Raw genomic sequence first — 22,366 nt, forward strand, 5'->3', positions numbered from 1 at the left:
GTGAACGTTTTGTGAATGAACAATATAAAAAGACAGATTTTTGTCACAACACCACAGTCGAGACATCGTCGCTCTGACTGACTGTCATCTTCAAATATATAACTTTTTAATTTTTAATTTAGTAAAAGATATAAAACCAAAGTAAGTTCACGAAGACTTTTTTGTTTTTTTTTTCAAGTGTAAATTCTTTTAAAAATCAAATGTCACTTAATTTCAGTAATTCGAAATGGCCGGAAAAAATGACTTATTGCTCTTTTTCGATCGTCCATCGGAGCCATGTTTCATGCAGAAGGGAGAGGAAAGATCTACTTTTCAGCTCCCGGAGAGTTTTTACGTGAGTAGTGAAAGATTAGAGTACACATTTTTAATTTATTAATTTTATAAAGTGTTACTTGATGTGACAGTGAGGACGAAATGGGATTTAAAAAAAATTGTTTACCTATTTTATGAACAGTTATTTTTACTAACTGTCTGTTTCAGCCCGACAAATACAAGACGATAAGCAACACGCTGGCGAATCGCTTCGGATCCGAGGGCAAGACCATACCGGTGAACCAAATACCTCTCCCGAACCTGAAGCTGCCCATGGAGTTGCCGTTCCACGAACAATTCTCTCTGTTCGTACCCAAACACAGGAAGATGGCGGCGAAACTCATTGACATTTTCATGGGTAAGTAAGAGACAGAGATAGGGATAGAAAGAGATAAATTCAAATTCAAAATATTTTATTCAAGTAGGCATTTATACACATTTTGAACATTGAATCAGCAAATATTTTAATATATAAGTAGTAAGTTTGGAAATCTGACCTGAGAAGAGCCGACCAGAAACTTGAATGAAAACAAATTTTGGTGTACACATACATTATAATGCCAACCATGTAAATGACTCAATGAACCAAATTTCACACATTTTTATCAACTGAAAACTCTAGAATCATTATTTAATAATAGACCTAAATAATCTTAGATATATAACTAAGAAAAAAGTCAAACATATGTCGGGGAATTTATACATGCGTATACATAGATTGATGAAGGAATTGTTAACTTTTTTAAAACGGAATTTAGATGTTTCGAGTTTATATTTTTTCTTGTATATCTCATTATTTTTGTATAAGTAATAGAAACAGAGGAAAAATTTAAATATATGATCTCAGGCGATACAAACAGAGTTGTTTTGGCGTTTTGTTTTTTAAAGTTGTGATCTTAACAATCTGTATCTAGAACGATACAGTTAAAATTCTTTACTTCTTAATACATTTGTTTTCCTACTTCAATAAATTTCATGTATAGAATTTTACAATTCTAGATCGTCAACTCTTACGATATTAAGTACACTTTTATTATTAAATATTTGTTAAATTATCATCGTTGTCATGATATCAACCTTAGGTTTTTCACAGCTGAATGATGTAATTTGAAAAAAAGATAGTCTTTCTGCCTTTTGTGTGAACATTCCATTCAAAAGATAGTTTTTCTACCTTTTGTGTGGACATTCCATTCAAATGATAGTCTTTCTATCTTTTGTGTGGACATTCCGTACTGCGCTTTGGAGTAATCGTTGTCTGTGGACTTACGTGTCTCTGATAGATTTCGAACAAGATTGCTTGGAAGCGGCGTGCATCCAGCGTATTCCGATTACATTAACAAGATCGTCTTTCTCTCTTACACGTAAACATATTTTATCATTATTTCAGCCGCCTACCGTTGGACATAGGCTTTCCCCGTAGATTAAAAATTAAACTTATACAAATAAATAATAACGGTATGCAAATAAATTACGAAAATTTATTAATAGTATGTTTAATATAATCAACACAGCTTAAACAATAATATGAGAACTAAATGAACTTCTTCAGGTATGCGGAACGTTCAGGACTTGGTGTCCATCTGTTCGTACTGTCAGCTCCGTATGAATCCTTACCTCTTTAACTACTGTCTGTCTGTCGCCATTTTGCACAGGTAATTAGGATATCTATTATTATCTTAGAATATACAGCAATCTTGCACACACAGGGGTATTGTATATAGATGTAAAAGCAATTAGCAATCGCATTATTTGATCGCTATGAAATATATTACATATTTCTTTATTGAATACGAGAGAAAAATAGCTTCTGGCAGTACAGCGACAAAGACAGATAGTAAATAATAATTAATTTTAATATGCAGTAATTTGAATTGTCAAAATGCTTTCAATATTACTATGTCGTTATTTATTATTTATGACACCATTAATCTTTGGATAGGTGTAACATTTTTTAATTGAGAGCCAAGGAGCTATTTATTCGTTTATTTAAAGCTTTTACACCTATAATAAATCACCTCGTATGTTACATACATTGGTTGTGTTCAGAGGTTTGCTTCGTAATCATTTGTTAAAAGAAAGCGATATGAAATAATAAAATATTGACACAATCAACAGTACATATCCTTCATGCACATTAATATTTTCAGACCGGATACCAAAGGCTTAGATATTCCCACATTCGCCGAAACTTTCCCAGATAAGTTCATGGATCCAAAAGTGTTTCGGCGCGCTCGTGAGGTTTCCAATGTTGTAACTGCCGGTGCCAGGGTAAGTTTAAAAAGTTCTCTATTGTCTATGCAATTAAAACAACTTATGAAATCCGTTGCTAGGAACAAAATTAGGGAATGGCTCGACTAGTTCGATTCAGACAGAAGGTTACAGGCTGTCAATATTACGCAGACCCGGGATCTCTCGAGTTTTTAGATCACGTTGTAGTTGACACTGTTCTCTGGCAAATGTATTCTATTTTATTGACTAGTTTGTAATGTCTTTACACCCACAACTGTTTAATTGTAAATTGTGTGTATATTGTATTGACAATATATTTTCCGATATTAGTATATACACACACACACATATATATATATATATATATATATATATATATATATATATATATATATATATATATATATATGTATATATATATATATTTATATATATATATATATACACATAAAGAAAGAATCTAATCATTAGTTACATCTTCATTAGTGACGTCATTATTAAGTTAAGTAGATGTTAAATAAGTTAGTTATATTAAGCCATAGCTTTAACCACAAGCAATATCGGAACTGGTACACTGCTATGATAACGTTTATTTTCAAAAGGGACAATAGCGATCTTTAATGGGCTTTTGTGCATTTTTTAACAGCTTGGTACGTAGAGGTAGAGTCCAAATGCAATCAATTACCTTATGAAGAGGAAGGTAGGATTTATTTTTTATTCTCAAGAAGGAAATACGTAAACGATTGGGAACCTAAATTATTAATGATTGAAATTAAAAAAAATAAAATAAATCCTCCTTAGAATAGAGGTGAGTTTACCACTCGAGAACGTATTCGTTCCTTCTTAATATCTAGAAAATAATATAGCCAGGCGACATTGCGGCGGTATATTTACATTTATACAAAGATTATTTGCAATTTTAATCCGTACGTAATGAAAGCGGTCATATCTCTGACAGATTCTTAATTCAAAACTGCGTTCGAATTTTAATTCAAATGCCCTAGAATGATTTAACACAAAAGTATACTGGCTGTAGTGGACAGCAACATTGAGCTTTAATAAACGAATAAATGAATGAATGTTATGTGTGTTTAGATGCCAATAACCATCCCGCAAAACTACACGGCGTCAGCGGACGAGCCGGAACAGCGAGTGGCCTACTTCCGCGAGGACATTGGCATCAACTTGCACCACTGGCACTGGCATCTCGTTTACCCGTTTGACGCTTCCGACCGTTCCATTGTCAACAAGGATAGGAGAGGAGAACTTTTCTACTATATGCACCAACAAATCATCGCAAGGTAAAATATTGTCTTAACCTTTTGCTGTCGGAAGGCGCCTCTCATTCACTATTATTCGAGCTGTAGATCCGACGGCGTACAAGCGGCGACTAAGATATTTATGTTATATTATGTTAGTTTCTGTGAAGGAAGGAATATGAATGCCTTGCGAACTGCACACACATATTAGGAAAAGTCGCGTCTACTTGCGACCTCACCGGCCACTGGATGTAGACGATGGTCACCCAATCGGTGGTTTAACAGTTTCAAAGGTGGCAACACCACCATTCATGACTTGTAAAACTTATATGCACGAACAAATTATTGCCAGGTATTTCTTCAACATGTGTATATGTTCATCAATTGCTTACAGACTTTATCTAATGTCTTTCATTATATACAGTTTTCCAACCATAACGCAGGATGTCGACCTAGAAAGTGGAAAGATGGCCTTGTAAAGTTCGACAGAAAACGCTGAATGCAGGCTATTACTAATCAGTCCTAAGATATCTAAGATATCTGTGGTGGAGAGAAGTCCAGTGGTAGACGTAGACGAAAGTGACTGCGAATATTTGAGTAAAGTGCATTTATATTAAAGAGAAGTTACAGTGAAAGTGTTTGTTTTCCCGCAGATATAATTTCGAACGCCTGTGCAATAATCTTGGCAGAGTGAGGCGCTACGAAAACTTCCGCGAACCCATCCCGGAAGGTTATTTTCCGAAGTTGGACTCTCAAGTCGCCAGTCGCGCATGGCCACCGAGGTCTGTATTCTTTTTAAAACTACATTTGAAGTTACTTTGTTAAGAATACCCTGGGCAACCCCTAATTTGTATAAACAGGGCGCAGTGTATTTACAACAGTTAAAGGATATAAGAAGAATAAAAAAGACATTTTTAGACAATGCCTAAAAGTCAATCGCAATAACTTAATTTTATAATTCAGTATATTTTAATCAATTGTATACATAAAAACATTTATATGTTGTAGACATACCACATCGTCGTTTCAACCCTCCATAGGTTTGTCCACTGTATGGCATAGGTCACCGACAATGGTACCTATGGGAAGATATGCCATAATCGCCACGTTTGGCAGCCGAGTTGGCGATTGAAGTGTGGTATTATGGTACGCAGAGGACGCTGCTGTCTTTTCTCTGGAAACTTGTTAGCAGTGGCAATCTTATATAAATAATGCACAAAGTGAATAATATAAGATTGTACACTGGGAATCGAATCCGTGACCTATGCCCGCAAGTTTTCTACCGCAGCTCTATATACACTATATTTAAATATATGCCTTATTTTATAGTAATAATCATATTAATATTATAATATTTATATATATGTTTATATGTATGTTTTATTACTTATTTTGTTTACTTTCTCTTTTATGAGATATACTTATTTCATCTACCTTCATTTATTTTCTTGTCACTGTCCAAATGCCTACCTGTTAGAAAATATCTTCTGCATTAAGTTTGCTGTTATATTATGTATGCGAAGTATTTAAGTGAATAAATGTATTTAAAATCCTTTACACTTAGGTAAGTCTATCGTGGTTATATTATTTTAAACAATTTTGTGAATAAAATCAATACATAAATAACTATGACGCAACTATACCATATGAAATTAATTGAAACATAAATTATCGCATCTTAATAACACGTAATGAAATTTCATGTAATTACAGATTTACCGAGTCTGTCATCCGCGATATAGATAGACCGGTAGACCAGATTAAGAGCGAAGTAACTGACCTTGAGACGTGGAGGACAAGGTTCTATGAAGCTATTGAGGCCAACGCCGTACTAATGGTATATACTTAAATTTTTTTAATGACTGAGGACTATGTCCAACAGTGGACGTCTTATGACTGAAATAGTGATGGTCACTGTAAGATTGATTTTCAAATTAGAAATAATTTTACTATTTACGTTGCGTAGTTAGGCCGATGGACAATAATTCACTGCATTCTTAACGCGAACGAACTACACTGCTCATTTTTAACGCAGAGTAAATTAAATCACAAGTTTATTGTGGTCGTGATATATCTTAATTTATCCAATAACATATCCAATATGATTATATTACGAAATGTTTTTAATCTATTTTGTTTTTTAGCCGAATGGTCAACGAATGCCACTGGATGAGGAGACAGGTATCGATGTCCTTGGAAATCTAATGGAGTCCTCTGCCCTCAGTCGCAATCGTGTTTACTACGGTGACTTGCATAACTTGGGCCACGTCTTCATCTCCTACTGCCACGATCCTGACCATCGTAACTTGGTACGTCAATTAGTGATGTTGATCATATATAAATTAAGTCTCATATCTACCTCTCTACGCTGTATTGTGAAAACTTTGTGACGCTCTATGTTACGGCACATGTGACGGTGTATTGCTTTAGCTACTGTGGTATCGAGTCCCAAAAGTCTTTCCAAATCATCACCTCTTTTCTTGGCTATAAGATCTGAAAACATTGCAATGTTTTTTTTTAAAGCAAGTATATTCGGCGGGTTGTCGGTTATAGATGTTAAAGTTTTAAATGGGTGATTGTATAGCTCATTTGCTTTCGATTGATGTGTCATACACCCTGTTCAAAGATTAATGGTTTCAGAAATAATAAATAATGTTATGGTAATATAGTAATTAAAAAAATTGAATTCGGATTACTATACATACAGTATGACTGGAAGTGGGTATATTAACTTTAATTCTCTTTGCCGGCAAAGGAGGTGTACATTACAAACTTTTACAATACGCAGCGATAAATATTGCACTTCAACTATTGGAAAGAGACAACCGGGTAATTTCAGGTTCGACAGCGTTATCTCTGTGGCACGACTGACAAAACGTCACATAGGTAGTGTGTCTCTTTTCAAAGGTCGATGTGCAATATTTATTGCCGGGTACTGTATATCTATCAATCCGTATAAGTGTGGTAGGCAGTAATATAGTAATTTTAAAAGTTTTGAGTTAATTTTGGAACACATTCATCTTTTTAATTAGTTAAAATTTGATTCGTCTCCGAAGAGAGATGAAAGTCCTTGGAAATAGAAATGGGCATTAAATCTATAGATTAAGATAATAATGGAGGACCAGAGGCATTATTATTAATATTATCAGTAGGTGACTTTTCTTGTGAATAAGTCTAACATAGAATAAGTTTCTTCTTGAATGACGAAAGGGTTATGACGGAGTCCTTTCAGCTAAAATTAATGACCTTCTTTTGACACTTTTTACTTAAACTACTGGAATAATTTCACACTGCTACTGTTTCTTGCTACAGCATTGATCTGTAACAGCTTACTAAGGGGTTTTAACATAACTGGGTTAGATTACCAACGAATATTAGGACCAGTAGTATTATTGTCAGTAGTTGCTAACTCTCAATGAGATGTTATGGTTCCTTAAACCTGCACAGAGATGATGATATTGTTTTGTCCAGGAACAATTCGGTGTGATGGGTGATTCGGCGACGGCCATGCGCGATCCCATCTTCTACCGCTGGCACGCACACATTGACGACATATTCAACACGTATAAGATTAAACTACCTCCTTATGGAGATGATCGGGTAAGAATTTTTGACAAAATTACTTTCTTTTATTTGATTAATAATGTTTGAGATATCTACGTTTAATTTTATAGTTGGATTTCCCCGGGATCCGTGTGTCTTCGGTTAGTATCGAGAATTCCGCCGGCGCCAACACAATCTCCACCCAATGGGAACAGAGCACGGTTGACCTGAGTCGCGGCATGGACTTCACCCCACGTGGCAGCGTACTTGCCAGATTTACTCACCTTCAGCACGACGAATTCAACTACGTGTAAGTCTTGAGATTATATAAATACATTAAGGTTTTTACGACGGAAATGCTGAAGAATGTCTAAATTTTTTTCTTGTGTTACGTATATATTCAGGATCATTCCTTGGTTCGCCGAGTGGCTCATGACATTACAAACTGCAAATACATCAACTACACTACACACCTCTATTCGTATAGAGCAGTTACCTGTAACCAATTTTGTGCAACTTGAACGCGTCTATCCATATTTTGTTTTATTATTAAGTTCACAGACCCTTCAGATCCGTGAACTCAATTCTGATGAAGCTGTAAAAGCCCCCGGGCTAACAGCACCAACATCGAGAAACAAAGCAAGCAAAACAATGCATACATATCTAAGTTCTAGACGATATCTTAGACCTTCCTTTTCTTAGTTTTTAATCTAAAATTAAAAGTATAACATCCACTACATCTTTTTAAGAGTTTTAGTTGATTGCAATATTTAGAACATGTTTAGTTGGCTCATGATCAGCTCTTCTTACTTACAGACCGACTTCACAGATCTTGTAGTAAAAAAATAATAGACGTTTTAAAAGTGCGTGTATATACCTAGTTGAATAAAGACATTTCGAAATGAGATAGAGCTCCAGATTTGTAGTCGTTGTTTTGTGTCTATTAAAAGAAATATATTACATAAGTAGTATGACGCAATGATTCCAGAAGCAAATTGAGCGCAATGATGTAACTGCGCAATGAGCAATGTTTTTTTTAAGGTTTCTCTCAAAGAGGTGGTTAAAAAAAGATTTGTATTAATCACAACGCTAGTAACTAGTTATTTGATCAAATATCATTTATTAATTAAATTCTCTGAATATCTATAATGGTCTAACGGTTAAGAACTGAACTATGATCGAAGATCTTGGTATATTTCACGAAGGATTTTTTATTCACATTAATTACACGATGATTGCATACGATCAATAAAGTAAAACCTTGTGGCTTTTGGTATATAGTCCTAAAATGTGAAGGATCTCATCTATATATTTGTATAGAGCTCTGGTTTTATTTTGCTTATTGTACCCGTACTCCATGGGTAGGCTTTCACTCCAGTTATAGATAAATCACATATAATGCTTATTACAACATATTGATTATAATGTACAAGATTGCCAATGAAAAACTAACACCTTAGAAGTAAATATTTTTTTTTATCATAGGTGCAGAGTATGTATTCGGATACACACATTAAAATTTTACATGTTTGGATACACTACCTGAATTTTCCTATAAAACATTTTATTGGACAAGTGAATTAAGCTTTTAATAAATAAATGAATATGGAATTCATGTTTCAGGATTGAAGTAAATAATACTATCGGGCAAGCGGCTACGGGTACTATTCGTATCTTCATGGCGCCCGTGTCCGATGAGAACGGAAGTCCCCTACCTTTCGACGAGCAAAGGCGCCTCATGATCGAACTGGACAAGTTTACGCAACCATGTATGTACTAGTTATTCTCATTCAGACTCGGTGTCTGGCACTAATCGGTATAACATTACTCCTGAGGATGCCTCGTGGAGGGGTGAAACACGTGTTGAGTGATTTAACGGTGGTAGTTGTGTAATTCGCATTGTTTACCGCATGCGCATTTATCAACGGGCTGGAGGGCGGTACACTTTATTGTACGACTACTGCGACATAGCGGAAGTAGCCATACATTAGTCCTTTTCTTACTTAGGATGGACTTCCGCAAAGTAACGCCTGAATCTATTTGATACTAGTTATTTCTCCATTTTTTTTACTATGGGAAGAAATCTCCTTCTTCATTTTTGTTATAACTTGACTGTGTAAAATTTTAGGGCTGTTACAGCTTCGTTAAATTTAGGACCCAAATTTTAACCCAATAAAGGGAGTGATCTCCCCCTCCCTGGGGTAAGTCGGATTTACCAGTTAATCTTCAAGAGCTTTGTCAAATTGTTCACTTATATGGGAATTAATTTTGACTTAATATACACCTCGCTTTGAGGAGAGGATGTAAGAGATTATATCAGATTACAGCTTTAGTACTTCAGAGTGGCTCTGGTATCTCCGGTGACTTTCACGTTCCGGGTTCTAGTGTTATTTTTCTCTTGACGTATAAACATTGTCACTGTAAATAATCTAAAGTGGATAACAATATGAAAAGATAAAAAAAAATTTCACGTCTCTTTCACTCACGTTTTACTTTTTTGGGCACACGCGGTGTCAATAGATGGAAATTGGTAGATTTTGACAGTGCGCAGAACAGATGTCTGCAAGATTCCGGAGTTGACAAGCGCACAAGGTGAGACGATATGGTTAAGGCGGACGGAAGACCCTGGATGCAACAGTTCCTATTGGAAATTAATGTGGGAGTCATGTGCTGAGTAGTGGATGTCTTTGGTTGAAATTATGATGATGAATACTCTTTTAAATTCTTTTGCAGTGAATGCGGGCGTCAATACCATCCGCCGTCGAAGCCTTGATTCGTCAGTCACGATCCCGTACGAGCGGACCTTCCGCAGCCAAGCTGGCCGCCAGGGGACTCCCGGTGGTGCTCAGGCTGCCGAGTTCGACTTCTGCGGCTGTGGGTGGCCCCACCACATGCTCATACCCAAAGGCACCCCGCAAGGCTTCCCAGTGGTATTATTCGCAATGGTCACAAACTGGGATGATGATAAGGTTTGTTTCTCTTACTTTCATACACAGTACAATTTGTACTCTGTTGTACCGAAAAAGTGATATTAAAATTTCTTTTTTCTTTTTTAATGCTGTCACAAAATAAAGTTTACACTCCGTAGTGTAAACTTTATTCGATATAAATAAAATATTTTTTTTGTAAGAAATAAAAACTATGGAGTAGCTTAAAACAGATGTTAATCATTTTTGTATTATAATAATTAAGGCGGATTAGGTAGAGCGGTTTTCAGAAAATAGTGCCAAATGTATTAGTTAAAATCGATATGATTTCGGAAAACTGGAACGTTCTAGAAAGTAATCCATGTTCACATTATGATTACATGGTTGAAAATGCCAAAAATTAATAATTTAAGACTCGTTCTACTGATTTTAATGATAAATATTTCACATACATCACTGTTAAGATAGTCCACGCAAGTTGTGATGTCGTTTTTTGCAATATACACAATGTAGGCTGTGATGCGTGACAGTTAAAATTAAGTAATAATTAAAAAATGTTAATAAAGAATAAATTGATCACTCATTATTTTTTATTCACACCACTAGATTGAGCAAGATCTGGTAGGCGCTTGTAATGACGCGGCTTCATACTGCGGCATCCGGGATCGCCGCTACCCCGACCGTCGTCCAATGGGATTCCCCTTCGACCGCCCCGCCAACTCCGGTGTGGCTATCCTCTCAGATTTCTTAAAACCAAATATGGCGATCACTGATTGCAGCATACGCTTTACTGACGCAACCAGAGTTCGAGCCCAACAAGGGTAGGTAAATTAAAAATAATAGAAACCATAAAAAATCTAATTATCATATTGAAAGTTGCTAAGCTTAGAAAATGGTAAACGACTACAAATTATTTTTTATTTGAAACCTTTGTTGTGCAATTATATTTTTTATTCATAACCCTGAATTGAATACAAGCATTATTAATTAAATAATATACAATATTTATTTACCTAAATGATGTTTAAATTACAAAAGAATATGCAAAAGTTTATTGTATGTATAAGCTCTATAAATTGCTTACTTACGCTATTCTGTGTAACTATGTAGTAGTATTTTTATAAGGGTAACACTTTTAAAACTAATTAAGTAAAAATGTGTAGAAATTGTATTGCAAACAGAATATTTCATTTTATTTTTGTTTTATTATAGTAAAGGTAACAGGCAGAGTTTACGTAAAAAAATGTATTTTTATAACATACTATAAATGTCTTAATAAGTATGAATCTTAAAAAATTTCAATAATTGTAGAAATAAAATTACTTTTTTTTTAAAGTAGTAAAAGATAATATGCACTGTAGATCGAAACGCACTTCGAGAACTGTGAAGCCATGCGGTTGCCAGGATGAATATACCGCGGAAGACATTGATGCTATTATAAGAAAGCCATATTATTATTTTAAAAAGTAAAATAAAAAATTAAAGAGCTGTCAAAAAGATAGTTAAATAATATTCTTTGATATGTATAAAATTTCTACATTACATGAACTTTTTCATGTATAAATCCAACAAAATTATTTACGACATTTCACTTTATGTGTTATAATAAATTTTTTGACCAATCATGACGACATGGCAATGATAATGGAATTTGGTTTAGTTTAAGTAACGGGTCAATTAGGTTGTAGCTTTGTAAATATTATGTACATATATTTTAAGGAAAACATTATTTATTTTCATAAGACTTAATAAATCATGTCCTTCATTCATTTGTTTTATTTCCTTTAACAAAGAAACAATGCACAAATAATGTTACGTATTATTTATAAATTATTTAAAAACATATTTGATTTATAAATCATACGTAAAATTGTGTTTAATTAATTATCATTAAATTACAACAAGTTATTACATCATTTTTATTTTTTATCATAGTTAGGTTTTTTTACGACACATTTATTCACATTACTACATTACTATCACACAACACATACTACATTAATATCTTTTGGGGTATTGCACTGGAACGTACCTGTTTATATGGGTTATGTAACAATAGATTTTTATTGACTGACCGGTGTTTTTTATTTGCAAATGTTGCTCGATTATTTCATGCCATTATTAAGAGATGGTGAGAAACCTCACACGGTTAAAGCAACCGTGGAGCTTATTCGTGATTTCTTCCCGGAAAAATTAATGTCGTTTTGATCATATCCCATGACATACAAATCACTAGATGTTACGAAGAGAATCCTTTTATCCGAAGGAAGTCTACAAAACTAACACAGCGACCGTCTCTGTTCATAAAGAAAATATTGTTTGCCAGGTTCGTGCTAATATATATTAATCATTTTTGCGTGTGGCACGAAATACCGAGGCTAGATTCCATGAGTGTGCCCAACATGATGGCTAGCATTTGGACAATATTATTTAAAAAAAATGTAAACCGCATAAATATAATTTTTATTTTTACTATAATAAATGTTTCATTAAAAAAGTTTTTGTTTTTAATTTGAATTTATAATACGAATTCTGCTACCGGACACTGTTTATATGAACAATAAATGATGTCTACTTTGTAGTTTTTAGATAGCTACATATTTTAAATATTGATACATAAATGCTAAAATTATTTATTGAACAAAACGATTTTTGGTCAACAATTGTATTAGATGATACATGAACAAGGACATTGGCATCAACCTGCATCACTGGCACTGGCACCTAGTCTACCCCTTCACTATAGACCCTACCATATCTAAGAAGGATAGAAGAGGAGAACTCTTCTATTATATGCATCATCAAATTGTAACCAGGTATTATTCATCATTATACTGTACGGTGCTTTATCGAGGTGTTTGTGCTGTTAGCCCTAAGTCTTTTACGGCTTCATCGGAAACGAGTTCATGAAACAGAAGGGTCCATGAACTGTGCTATAAACTAAAGCATTTGGGTTTCCGAACCTACATTAGATACTATAAAGGAGGTTGAGACAGTTAAGACGAGTGTTACGTGGTCAAGTCTGTGTTACTGTTTGTGTAGTGAGTGTGAAGTGAGGATACTGAACCAACCTCGGATCGCCCATACTGTTCGCGGAGGCGGCGTCGGGAGGCCGACGTCGTTTGCGTAACCGATGGTGGAGAGTGTTTTGCTTGGCTTTTGAAAATTGCACGCGTTTTTTCGTGCGATGAACGGTCGTTAGTATTAGCCATTGTTGGTGGACCCCCTAGTTACTAGACTGACAAGTTGGTGGATGTGCAAGATCGGTCGTGGTGATATTTAGGTGAGGCTAATGCTTTGCAATAAGAGTCTAACGGTTGATATGATGGTGATGATGGTGAAGATGATGATGAAGGTATATTAGAGAGAAGTAGTCGTAAAAGTAATTATTTTTCCGAAGATATAATTGTGAGCGTTTGTGCAACAAGTTGATCAGAGCGAAGCCTTACGAAAATTTTCACGAACTTATCCCGGAAGCTTATTTCTTGAAGCTTAACTCCGATGTTGCAAGTCGCACATGGTCACCGAGGTCTGTAATCAATTGTTTATTTTTAATCTCTAGTCGTAGTTGGTTGGCGCAGTTGCGTTTCATTTGTCATCTGCTATGCCTATAAATACTATTAACATTTTCCGATACATACTAATAAATTTCAGAGAATTATAGTAACAATGACAATATATTATACACAAGTAATAATATTTTTTGAGCATTGATAGCCTATTGATATGACTACGTACGGTAGACTTGAACGTAGGTCGTGGGCTAGATTTCTGGGATACAATCTTATATAATTCACATTTCTCGCAAACAAGTTTCTAGAGGATGGTCAGCGGCATTCTTTGAGTACAAATATATCACACAACCATAGCCAACCCTCCACAGCGTGGCGATTTTGGTATATACACCTATAGATATTTTTAGATAAGGCGAATAATAGTTTTTAAATAAAAAATATGTATTTAGAATATGTAATATATATTCCACTGTAAGAAGAAATTGAATTACAGATTCGCAAACACAGTCATTCGCTACTTGGATAGACCGCTGGAAAAGATTAGAAGCGAAGTGTGGGACCTTGAGTTGTTGAGGACACAGATCTATGAGCTCATCGAAGCCAACAGTGTGTTACTGGTATAGATGAGAACATTTTCTTAATGACAGTTATGTTATATTCATTCGTTAATTGATTCATTTCTCTTTCTGTTTCTTTATTCTTTCTGTGGCAATTGCGATGCAAATCAGTTTGATTATTTTATTTACTATAGTATTATATTTATAATATGTATTATATCTTATTTATTATAAGTATATAGCCTATATAAATATGTTTGTATGTTTTTGTAAACGTTAACTACCCATTATTTATACTTCTACCTTTTCCAAACTATGGTTGTCTGTAAGAGATTGCTTCTTGTGATAAGATCGCCCATTGTACTTTTCTCTTTATTATTATGAAACTATTTTAATATATCCCAGCGTATATAATAAAGAACATTTAAAAATAACAAAAAAATATAGTTCGTTCACGTAAGGAATGTTGTGAAACATCGTTTTCCGTCGATATCGTCTCCGCTACTTTTTAAATCAAATTGATAACAATGTATCGATTTATTAGAAACTATTTGAAAGGTTTCAAAGTGAACGAACTAAATAATAACCGATACAGCTTAACTATAAGTTAGTAACAGTGTAGTTCACAAAATTTTGTCACACGTAATCTTGCATAATACCTAATGTATGTTCATAATACTGCATATAAATTTGTATAATGTTTATCTTTATATTTAATGTTGACAATTCTTTATTTAAGGCTTGAATTTTAAACTAATTATCAATTATTTTTCATTTTTAAGAGTTAAATCGCGTGAAGTTATCTAATCCAGAGAGTAATGCGAGGAAAGAAAACTATTGCATCTCATAGTATATACTAATTGGCCTGGTGGACCGCCTTACAGTAAATGAAAGAGTAGAAATAGGATTTTCAAATTTTCACGACATTATTTCGTTTAATTTTTTAAACAGTTGACTGATGTTTTTAAAGATATTTATAATTACATAACATTTTAATATTTATTAGATCATTCCGGACGAAGACAAAACCACCAAAATCTTAAAAATTGGACAACCGGTTTTTGAGTTACTAATGATGTAACTGACACGACTTTGTGTTATTTATACATAAATATATGTACATATATTTACAATAAGTCTTAAGGATTTTCAAGTTACTCTTAAACTTTATTAACATTTAAAAATATTTCCAACTAAAGCATTTGATAAATGTAAAATTATTAACAACAAAAGTGGAAAGCGATTACTCATTGCATTATTAATAAGAACAAAATAAATACAGACTACTGTTAAACTATTATTGCAGGATAGATTAAAAAAGTAGATTTGTGTCTTTAGATATATTTTAATTAATTTTATTATTACTAAAACACGAAAGAGTTTTAATTACTATTTTATTTTTCGACCGAATGGCGAACGAATGCCATTGGATGATGAGACTGGAATCGATGTTTTTGGCAACCAGGTGGAAGCTTCCTCCCTTAGTCTTCATTTCTTTCTGCCACGATCCTGACTATAGTTACTTGGTATGTGACGTCATTTAGCAAAAGTTTTATTTCATTAAAAGTATATCGGAACGCTATACGCGTGACAGGATTCCAAAGAGTGAAGAGTGGAGAGCACAGATGTTAAGTTCGGAAGATGATGGACGCAGGCCGCTTGCAAAAGGTTTTTTTTTGAAATCTTCAGAGGGCTTCTGAGCAATGCACTTATCACAGTTGAAATGATGAATAAGATGATGATTAAAAAAAAAAAAGAAAAAAGACTTAGTCTGTTGTGGGGTCTTCTCGAGGGATGCGCATAAAACATTACGAAACAGTCGTCGTCGATTTTCGAAACTAAAACAGTTTGAATAGTCTGTATGAAAATCGCTTTCGATTTTCTTCCCATGACGTAGAAAAGTAATCACTCGAGTGATTAGTGTTGGAAATAATATAAATCAACATTTAAAAAATAAACTAACTTTCGAAGTCCGCTTAACAACAAGTTGAAGTTACGCTTGCTCTGACCCAATTGGGTCAGGACAAGTTGTTAAGAGTTTAAAATAGGCTATTATGGCGAAAGCGGGAGAAACCTACGACGTTGATCCGAAGTTACGCCATGAGTGGGGTTAATGACTTTGTTTTACAGAGGCGTTAATGGATTGGGGGGTAGAGTACGCTTTTCTCAGCCCCCTCCCCCAAACGCGGGGAAATACCACCTGAGGTACCCTCCAAAAAGTATTGTGGCCATAATGGTCAGCAATAAAGTTTAAACGTTATAAGTCTCCTCTTTTATGACAATAATTTCTTTCTAAAGCTTGTTACCTGGTCCTATTATTATGGTATTGTTTTGTTCAGGAAAAATTCGGAGTGATGGGTGATAGTGCGACGGCTATGCGCGATCCTGTCTTTTACATCTGGCATACACACATAGACAACATCTTTAACATGTATAAAATTAAACTACCTCCTTACGGTGACGATCGAGTAAGAAATTGTAACAATTTGATTTTGGAATTTTCCAGATTTTTGGAGCTCCAATCCTTAAAAAAATTACTAATTCATTTGATAGCAAATGAGCTATAGATTCATCCTTTTAAAGATAAAAACTTTAAAGGAATGAAAGTAATATGAATGAAAGAATGTATGCAATCATTATGTATAACGTTATCATTCATAAATATGTTACATTAATTCGTTTTTATTTTGGAAGGTGATAAGTTAATAACTTCTAGCAGTAAAGTTAGCTGACACAGATAATAAAAAAAATAATTTTAATACATAATAATCCGTATTTTGAAAACGCTTTTTACACATTACGTAATTTAAAGTAAATGAACTAAATATTTATCCATTTATTTTCGTGTAAAGGATGTATAATTTTATATCTAAGTTGGACTTCACGGGTATTCGCGTGACTTCGATTAGAATCGATTGCTCTGCTGGATATAAACTATAAACAATGAAAATCTAATGTATATTTTGATTTAATTTTCGCTATTATTTTAATAAAACCAATACGGCTTCGTAAAATTAAATGATCGCATGTACATAATAAATATCTATAAATATTTCTTATTCGATTTTTAAACATTAACACTATACCTTTACTAATTATAACGACATTGCAGCGTTGATTAACTTTGTAAAATTAGTTTAAGCTACGGTTCAAATAGGTTATGACTTTGTAAATATTCTGTGCATAAACGTTAGGAACGCATTTTTGTAAATCTTATTAAATCTTGTCCTTTTTATCTTGTTTTATCTATTTTAATATTGAAACACTAAAAATTCTCAATAATTTATTCGATACATATTTATAAATATTATTGATAAGATAAATTTATTTCATTTGATTAAAATTTTAAAAAATAATAATTTAATTTTTTTTCTCGTCATCGGGTAGTTTTTTCACGACACGTCGTTTCGCGCCGACCGGTACCATGTAATATGTTCTATTATTTTCGGGATTGATTACATTAATGCCTTTTGGGGTATCGAAGTTGGTTTCTTCTGGTACGGGAACGGGTACGGGGACAGGAACTGGCACAGGTACTTGCCTGTACCGCGGCATCATGTGTTGCGTCATAATAGGCACGTAAATTGGTCTGGGTTCCCGGGCTGGGTAATATGGAGGAACAACGTATTCTGGTGGTTGCCTCGGTCTTTGGCTATCTTGTTCTCTTATAGTAATTCTAATCGGGGGTCTTTGGGTTGTGGTGGTTGTTGTGGATGTTGGACAGTTGCCGGAACAGCAGCATGCTTCCGTCTCGCTCACGCCGCAAGGTTGTTGACTACTGACCACACACAGTAGGCCAAGGCCAAGAAGGCATATCTGTAACACGTTCTTTTTATTATAAACTGTCGAAAGTAGTAGAAGTAGTCTAATGAAAAAAACAATCAATTACTTGGATTAATTAGATTAAATGAGATAGAATCAAAAGGAAGGGGATACATAGACGAAAGAAAACCTAAATAGCTAAGTGGATTGGTAAGTTGGTAGCAGCGGGCAGGCCTGTTCGAAAGCAGAACAGATGGCCGCTGGGGGTTTAAAGTTCTGGAGTGGAGATCCCGGACTGGCAAGCGCAATGATAAACGTTTACCCGCAACGTCAGAACATCTGGTTGAGGTGGTAGGTTGAAGCTGAATACAGGTTACTCCCAACTGGTCCTCAATTGGAAATGTCTGAGGGAAGCCTGTATCCAATAGTGGAAGCCTTACAAATGAAAAGATGACGATGATGATAAGAGTAAGCACTTTACTTCTAATTCATATTTGCCATGAATAGTGAATGTATATTTTTTGTCTTATAAATATATAAAATTTTTATTTATTTAATATAAAATATTTATTACTAAAGTTATAGATTGAAAACATTACTAGCGGTCCTCCAATAAATAAAAAAAATCTCTAAAGTTGCAAGATATTTTATTACATAGTTTAGAACCAACTCACTCTAGTTTATAGTATCATATGTTTAAATTTATTAAACACATGCTGTGAATTAATAATTTATTTTGTTCCAAATTCAAATTCAATCCATTCAATAATTGTCTGTCACAAATCGCGTAGTGCGATAATACCGCTAATTGCAGTTCTGTATTATTATTATAATGTTTTTGTTTATAAAATGTTCAATAAAGTAATAAATAAATAAATAATTGGTATAAATCATCAGAATGCATATAGATCATATTATTTTCAAACTAATACTAAGCTAGAAATATAATATGAATACATTATGTTGTTTAAAAGATAATAGATAAAATGTCTCTTACCTTTAACGCTTGGTCCATTTTCCAAACCGCTTGTAACTCTATAGGCCCACGCTTCGTCTTATATACTGACTATAATATGATCATTTATTGAATAACCACAAATTAATTATGGTTTATATTAACCGTTAACTAAACGGTAATTATTAATTATTGTAATTAGTAAGAACAGTAATGGATATATTGAACAGTTATGTTGATATTCATTTAATTAGAATGTGCTAAATTGTTATTTTGATATGATTTCATTTTAAAAGAAATATATAATAAGCGTGGTATATGTGTATATGTGTATATACAATACTTACGTAAAGAATTTTGTTTAATATCGGTGAACTATGTTAAAATGATTGGCGTTAAGCTCGAATAATTAATAGCAGAAATTTTATTTAAAATTTTGAGAAAAAAATGACTTCGTTCGTAGTAAAGTTTTTTATAATATATTCCTGGTGCGAAATGCCGGTCAGTTTTTTTTAATTCTTTCGCTTTACCTATAGGTCAGCTATCGGAGGAAGCGCTGGAGGCAAGAAACAAGGATAACAGAAAATATAAAAGTTATTTACTAGAAAAGTTTCCAAGGAGAAAACAAATACGGACATCTTTAACAGATTGTTATTATCATCCGTATATAGTTTACGCTACTCACCTAAACGAAACGCGGATTTATTACGTATGAAGTATGTTCATTGTTGGATTTACTAGACCTAGAACAATAAAAAGAGACAATATCGTATGGTTTATATTTAATTAAAATTAAATGTTAAAATTTGTTAATCATGTTTTTTTTATACACGTGTTATCATCATTATTATTTATAAATAATCCAGTTCACCGACCCTTCCGCTCCGTGAACTCAGTACCGATGAAGCTGTAAAAGCCTTAGGGCTAACAGCATTAATATCTTCAGAAACAATAGGTAGACAATAGATTTATAAATAATTCTACAATGTCTAAAGTAAAAACTATGCTTTAATAATAATCGCGATATTTTTCAACACTTTCCGAATTTTGTCCAGCTAGATTTCTAAAATTTCAGTCTGTACACTGGAGAGATTTAAAACCAATATTTAAAAAATGTTATTGATAAAAGTATATTATTTTATCTAAGAATACTTTACTGATGTTAATGCGTGGTATTAAATATTTTTAATGATAACTCAGGAAGCTAATAATTTGTCAAGCACTCTTTTTTAGCAGATCTCCCTTCCGAGCTGGTGGTAACTATCTATAGGAATAATATAGCCGAGATTTAATGTTGATTGATGATCCGAAAGTGCTTGTAACAACCAATTCGAATATGGAATATTTTGATTTTGATTTTGTTAACTCCTTGTAGGATCCAAATTTGGGCAGCGTTCGAGAAACTATGAAACATCTCCACAACAATGCCTCTACAACAATGTGTGTTACCGGTGATGACTTACGGTCTTTCACTGTGGGTTTGGTTGGAAAGCTCATATCACTAAATGAGCCATGGAGGCAATGAGAAGATCCGTAATTGAACATAAGTGACCATGACGGCTTGCGCTAGATCTTTGATCCCTGTTTAGTAATGTTTTTATTTCTTTTGTCATTGTTTGACTATAAATCATTAAATGTTCCTAGTGAGATAGTTTTGAGGTAATAATTGTAACTAATTTTATATTTCTAAGTTTCTAAGTTTGTACTTTCTTACCGCTTTTTGTTAGTGTTTATCTCCAATAAAGTAAATAAATAATAAATAAGTGACTGACATAGTCCTGCAGATTGCCAAGTTGGAGTAACAGTGAACAGGCTACAGATGGGTTCTAGATGTTCTAGAGTCGAGATCACGGATCGACAAGCGCAGCATATCCATCTATAAGGTGTACAGACGACCTTCTTATTGTTGCAGGCCATTCTTACCGATACAAGAAGAAATGTATGCAGAAGGTTTACGTCGAATGAAAAATATTCTTGTTGAAAATCATTAGACACAGATAATGATATTTAAAAAGTTTTTATTTCAATCTTTAGTGCACAAGTTCCGTGTCTTAGTTATTTTAAAATGTATTAACCCTTAATAGCCTGATTTACGAAAGTGGTTTTTTTTTTAATATTACTGTGTTTGCTTGAGGGTCTAGATGAAGGGAAAAATATATTTTTTTTTATTAATTTCGTTAGAAAGAATATAATACAATAGTAAAATTCGTACAGCCAACCTATAAAAAAAACTAATAGTAATGTGAACATTCAGTTTAAAAGATTGATAAAAAAATTGAAACTTTAGGCTATTAAGGTGAAGTATCAAACATGTTTAATGTAGTGAGTATTGGGCTAGTTAAATTTTCGATGTAGTATCGTAATAAATTTTCTAATACAACGGTACAATAAAATAGATTAATTGTGTAATAGTTTTTGGAGTAAGAAAAATTGTTATAGCATATAGCAGCGCTTCGGACTGGCATGCAGCGTGAGATGTCCATTCACAAGGTGGGCGGATGATTTTAGTAAAAGTCGTTGAAGGACGTTGCATGCAGGCGTCATAAAGATTTCTAAGGTAGGAATGATGATAAACATTTATGGATACTAGGTGTACCAACTGGTAAAAATCCTAAAGAAGAAACATTACAAACAGTTAAATGCGCAATAAAATAATAGGAAATTAAAAGTAATTTAATTTATAAATATTTATTTTTGAAGGAGTAGTAATATATAAAGACAAATTTAATTATATTAGGTAATATTTTCGTTAAAAATTGTTATTTTGATGATGTTTTGTGTGAGGCTTTATATTTCTATATTAAGTCTGAACACGGTCTTTTTTACCCAGTATAAATTATCGTATAAAATTAAAAAAGCCCTTTTTACGTAAGCATAGACTAGTGATTCGTTTTTTTTTTCATTAGAAGTCGTTTATTTTGGTCTTACGATGACGTAACTCTCCGCCGACAAGTAGTTTTGTTTAAAAATGTTCCGTCTGTTGGCGTTAGTCGTAAATATTAAAAAAGTAAATAAATGTTGTATATTTATATTTCATTATTTATTTGAAAATACTTTGTATATCATTGCAATAATTTAAAATAATTTGTATACCATGGTTACTTAATTTTTACAACTGGCCAGTTTAAAATTAAATTAAAAGAAAATCAAAAACAGAACTCTAGCTCTTGCTCTTAACGTATATTATTGTGTCATTTATTATTACAAATTGGGTGCAACTTAAAACAATTCAACGTCAAATTTGTGTAAAAAATATAGGAGAACTTCTACGTGGTAGATTCCTTCATTTAGTGCAACTCATCAGCTT

The 22,366-nt window shown here is 33.4% G+C and overlaps 3 protein-coding genes across 3 annotated transcripts; 2 read left to right on the forward strand and 1 right to left on the reverse strand.

Moving 5' to 3' along the window:
* Positions 1-63: 63 nt before the first annotated feature.
* Positions 64-11,287, forward strand: LOC137924016 (phenoloxidase subunit 1-like). The gene is made up of 14 exons (XM_068767310.1): positions 64-141; positions 218-334; positions 481-670; positions 1,862-1,964; positions 2,460-2,580; positions 3,637-3,842; positions 4,454-4,582; positions 5,514-5,637; positions 5,945-6,109; positions 7,272-7,400; positions 7,475-7,653; positions 8,967-9,112; positions 10,077-10,312; positions 10,877-11,287. Exons 2-14 carry the CDS (start codon positions 227-229, stop codon positions 11,093-11,095), a joined length of 2,055 nt encoding a protein of 684 aa, XP_068623411.1. The 5' UTR covers positions 64-141; positions 218-226; the 3' UTR covers positions 11,096-11,287.
* A 1,662-nt stretch (positions 11,288-12,949) lies between these two features.
* Positions 12,950-15,855, forward strand: LOC137924398 (phenoloxidase subunit 1-like). The gene is made up of 2 exons (XM_068767797.1): positions 12,950-13,086; positions 15,681-15,855. The coding sequence occupies exons 1-2, from the start codon at positions 12,950-12,952 to the stop codon at positions 15,853-15,855; spliced, it is 312 nt and encodes a 103-aa protein (XP_068623898.1).
* Positions 15,856-17,664: 1,809 nt separating this feature from the next.
* On the reverse strand, positions 17,665-19,153 carry LOC137924242 (uncharacterized). Its single transcript, XM_068767622.1, has 2 exons — positions 19,102-19,153; positions 17,665-18,158 (listed from the first exon to the last, which is right to left on the reverse strand). Exons 1-2 carry the CDS (start codon positions 19,117-19,119, stop codon positions 17,703-17,705), a joined length of 474 nt encoding a protein of 157 aa, XP_068623723.1. The 5' UTR covers positions 19,120-19,153; the 3' UTR covers positions 17,665-17,702.
* Positions 19,154-22,366: the final 3,213 nt, after the last annotated feature.

This window comes from Battus philenor, unplaced genomic scaffold, assembly GCF_028537555.1.
Source record: "Battus philenor isolate CCGP_79_NKW_IND1 unplaced genomic scaffold, ilBatPhil1.0.hap1 SCAF_23, whole genome shotgun sequence".
In the NCBI taxonomy this organism is placed as follows: domain Eukaryota; kingdom Metazoa; phylum Arthropoda; class Insecta; order Lepidoptera; family Papilionidae; genus Battus; species Battus philenor.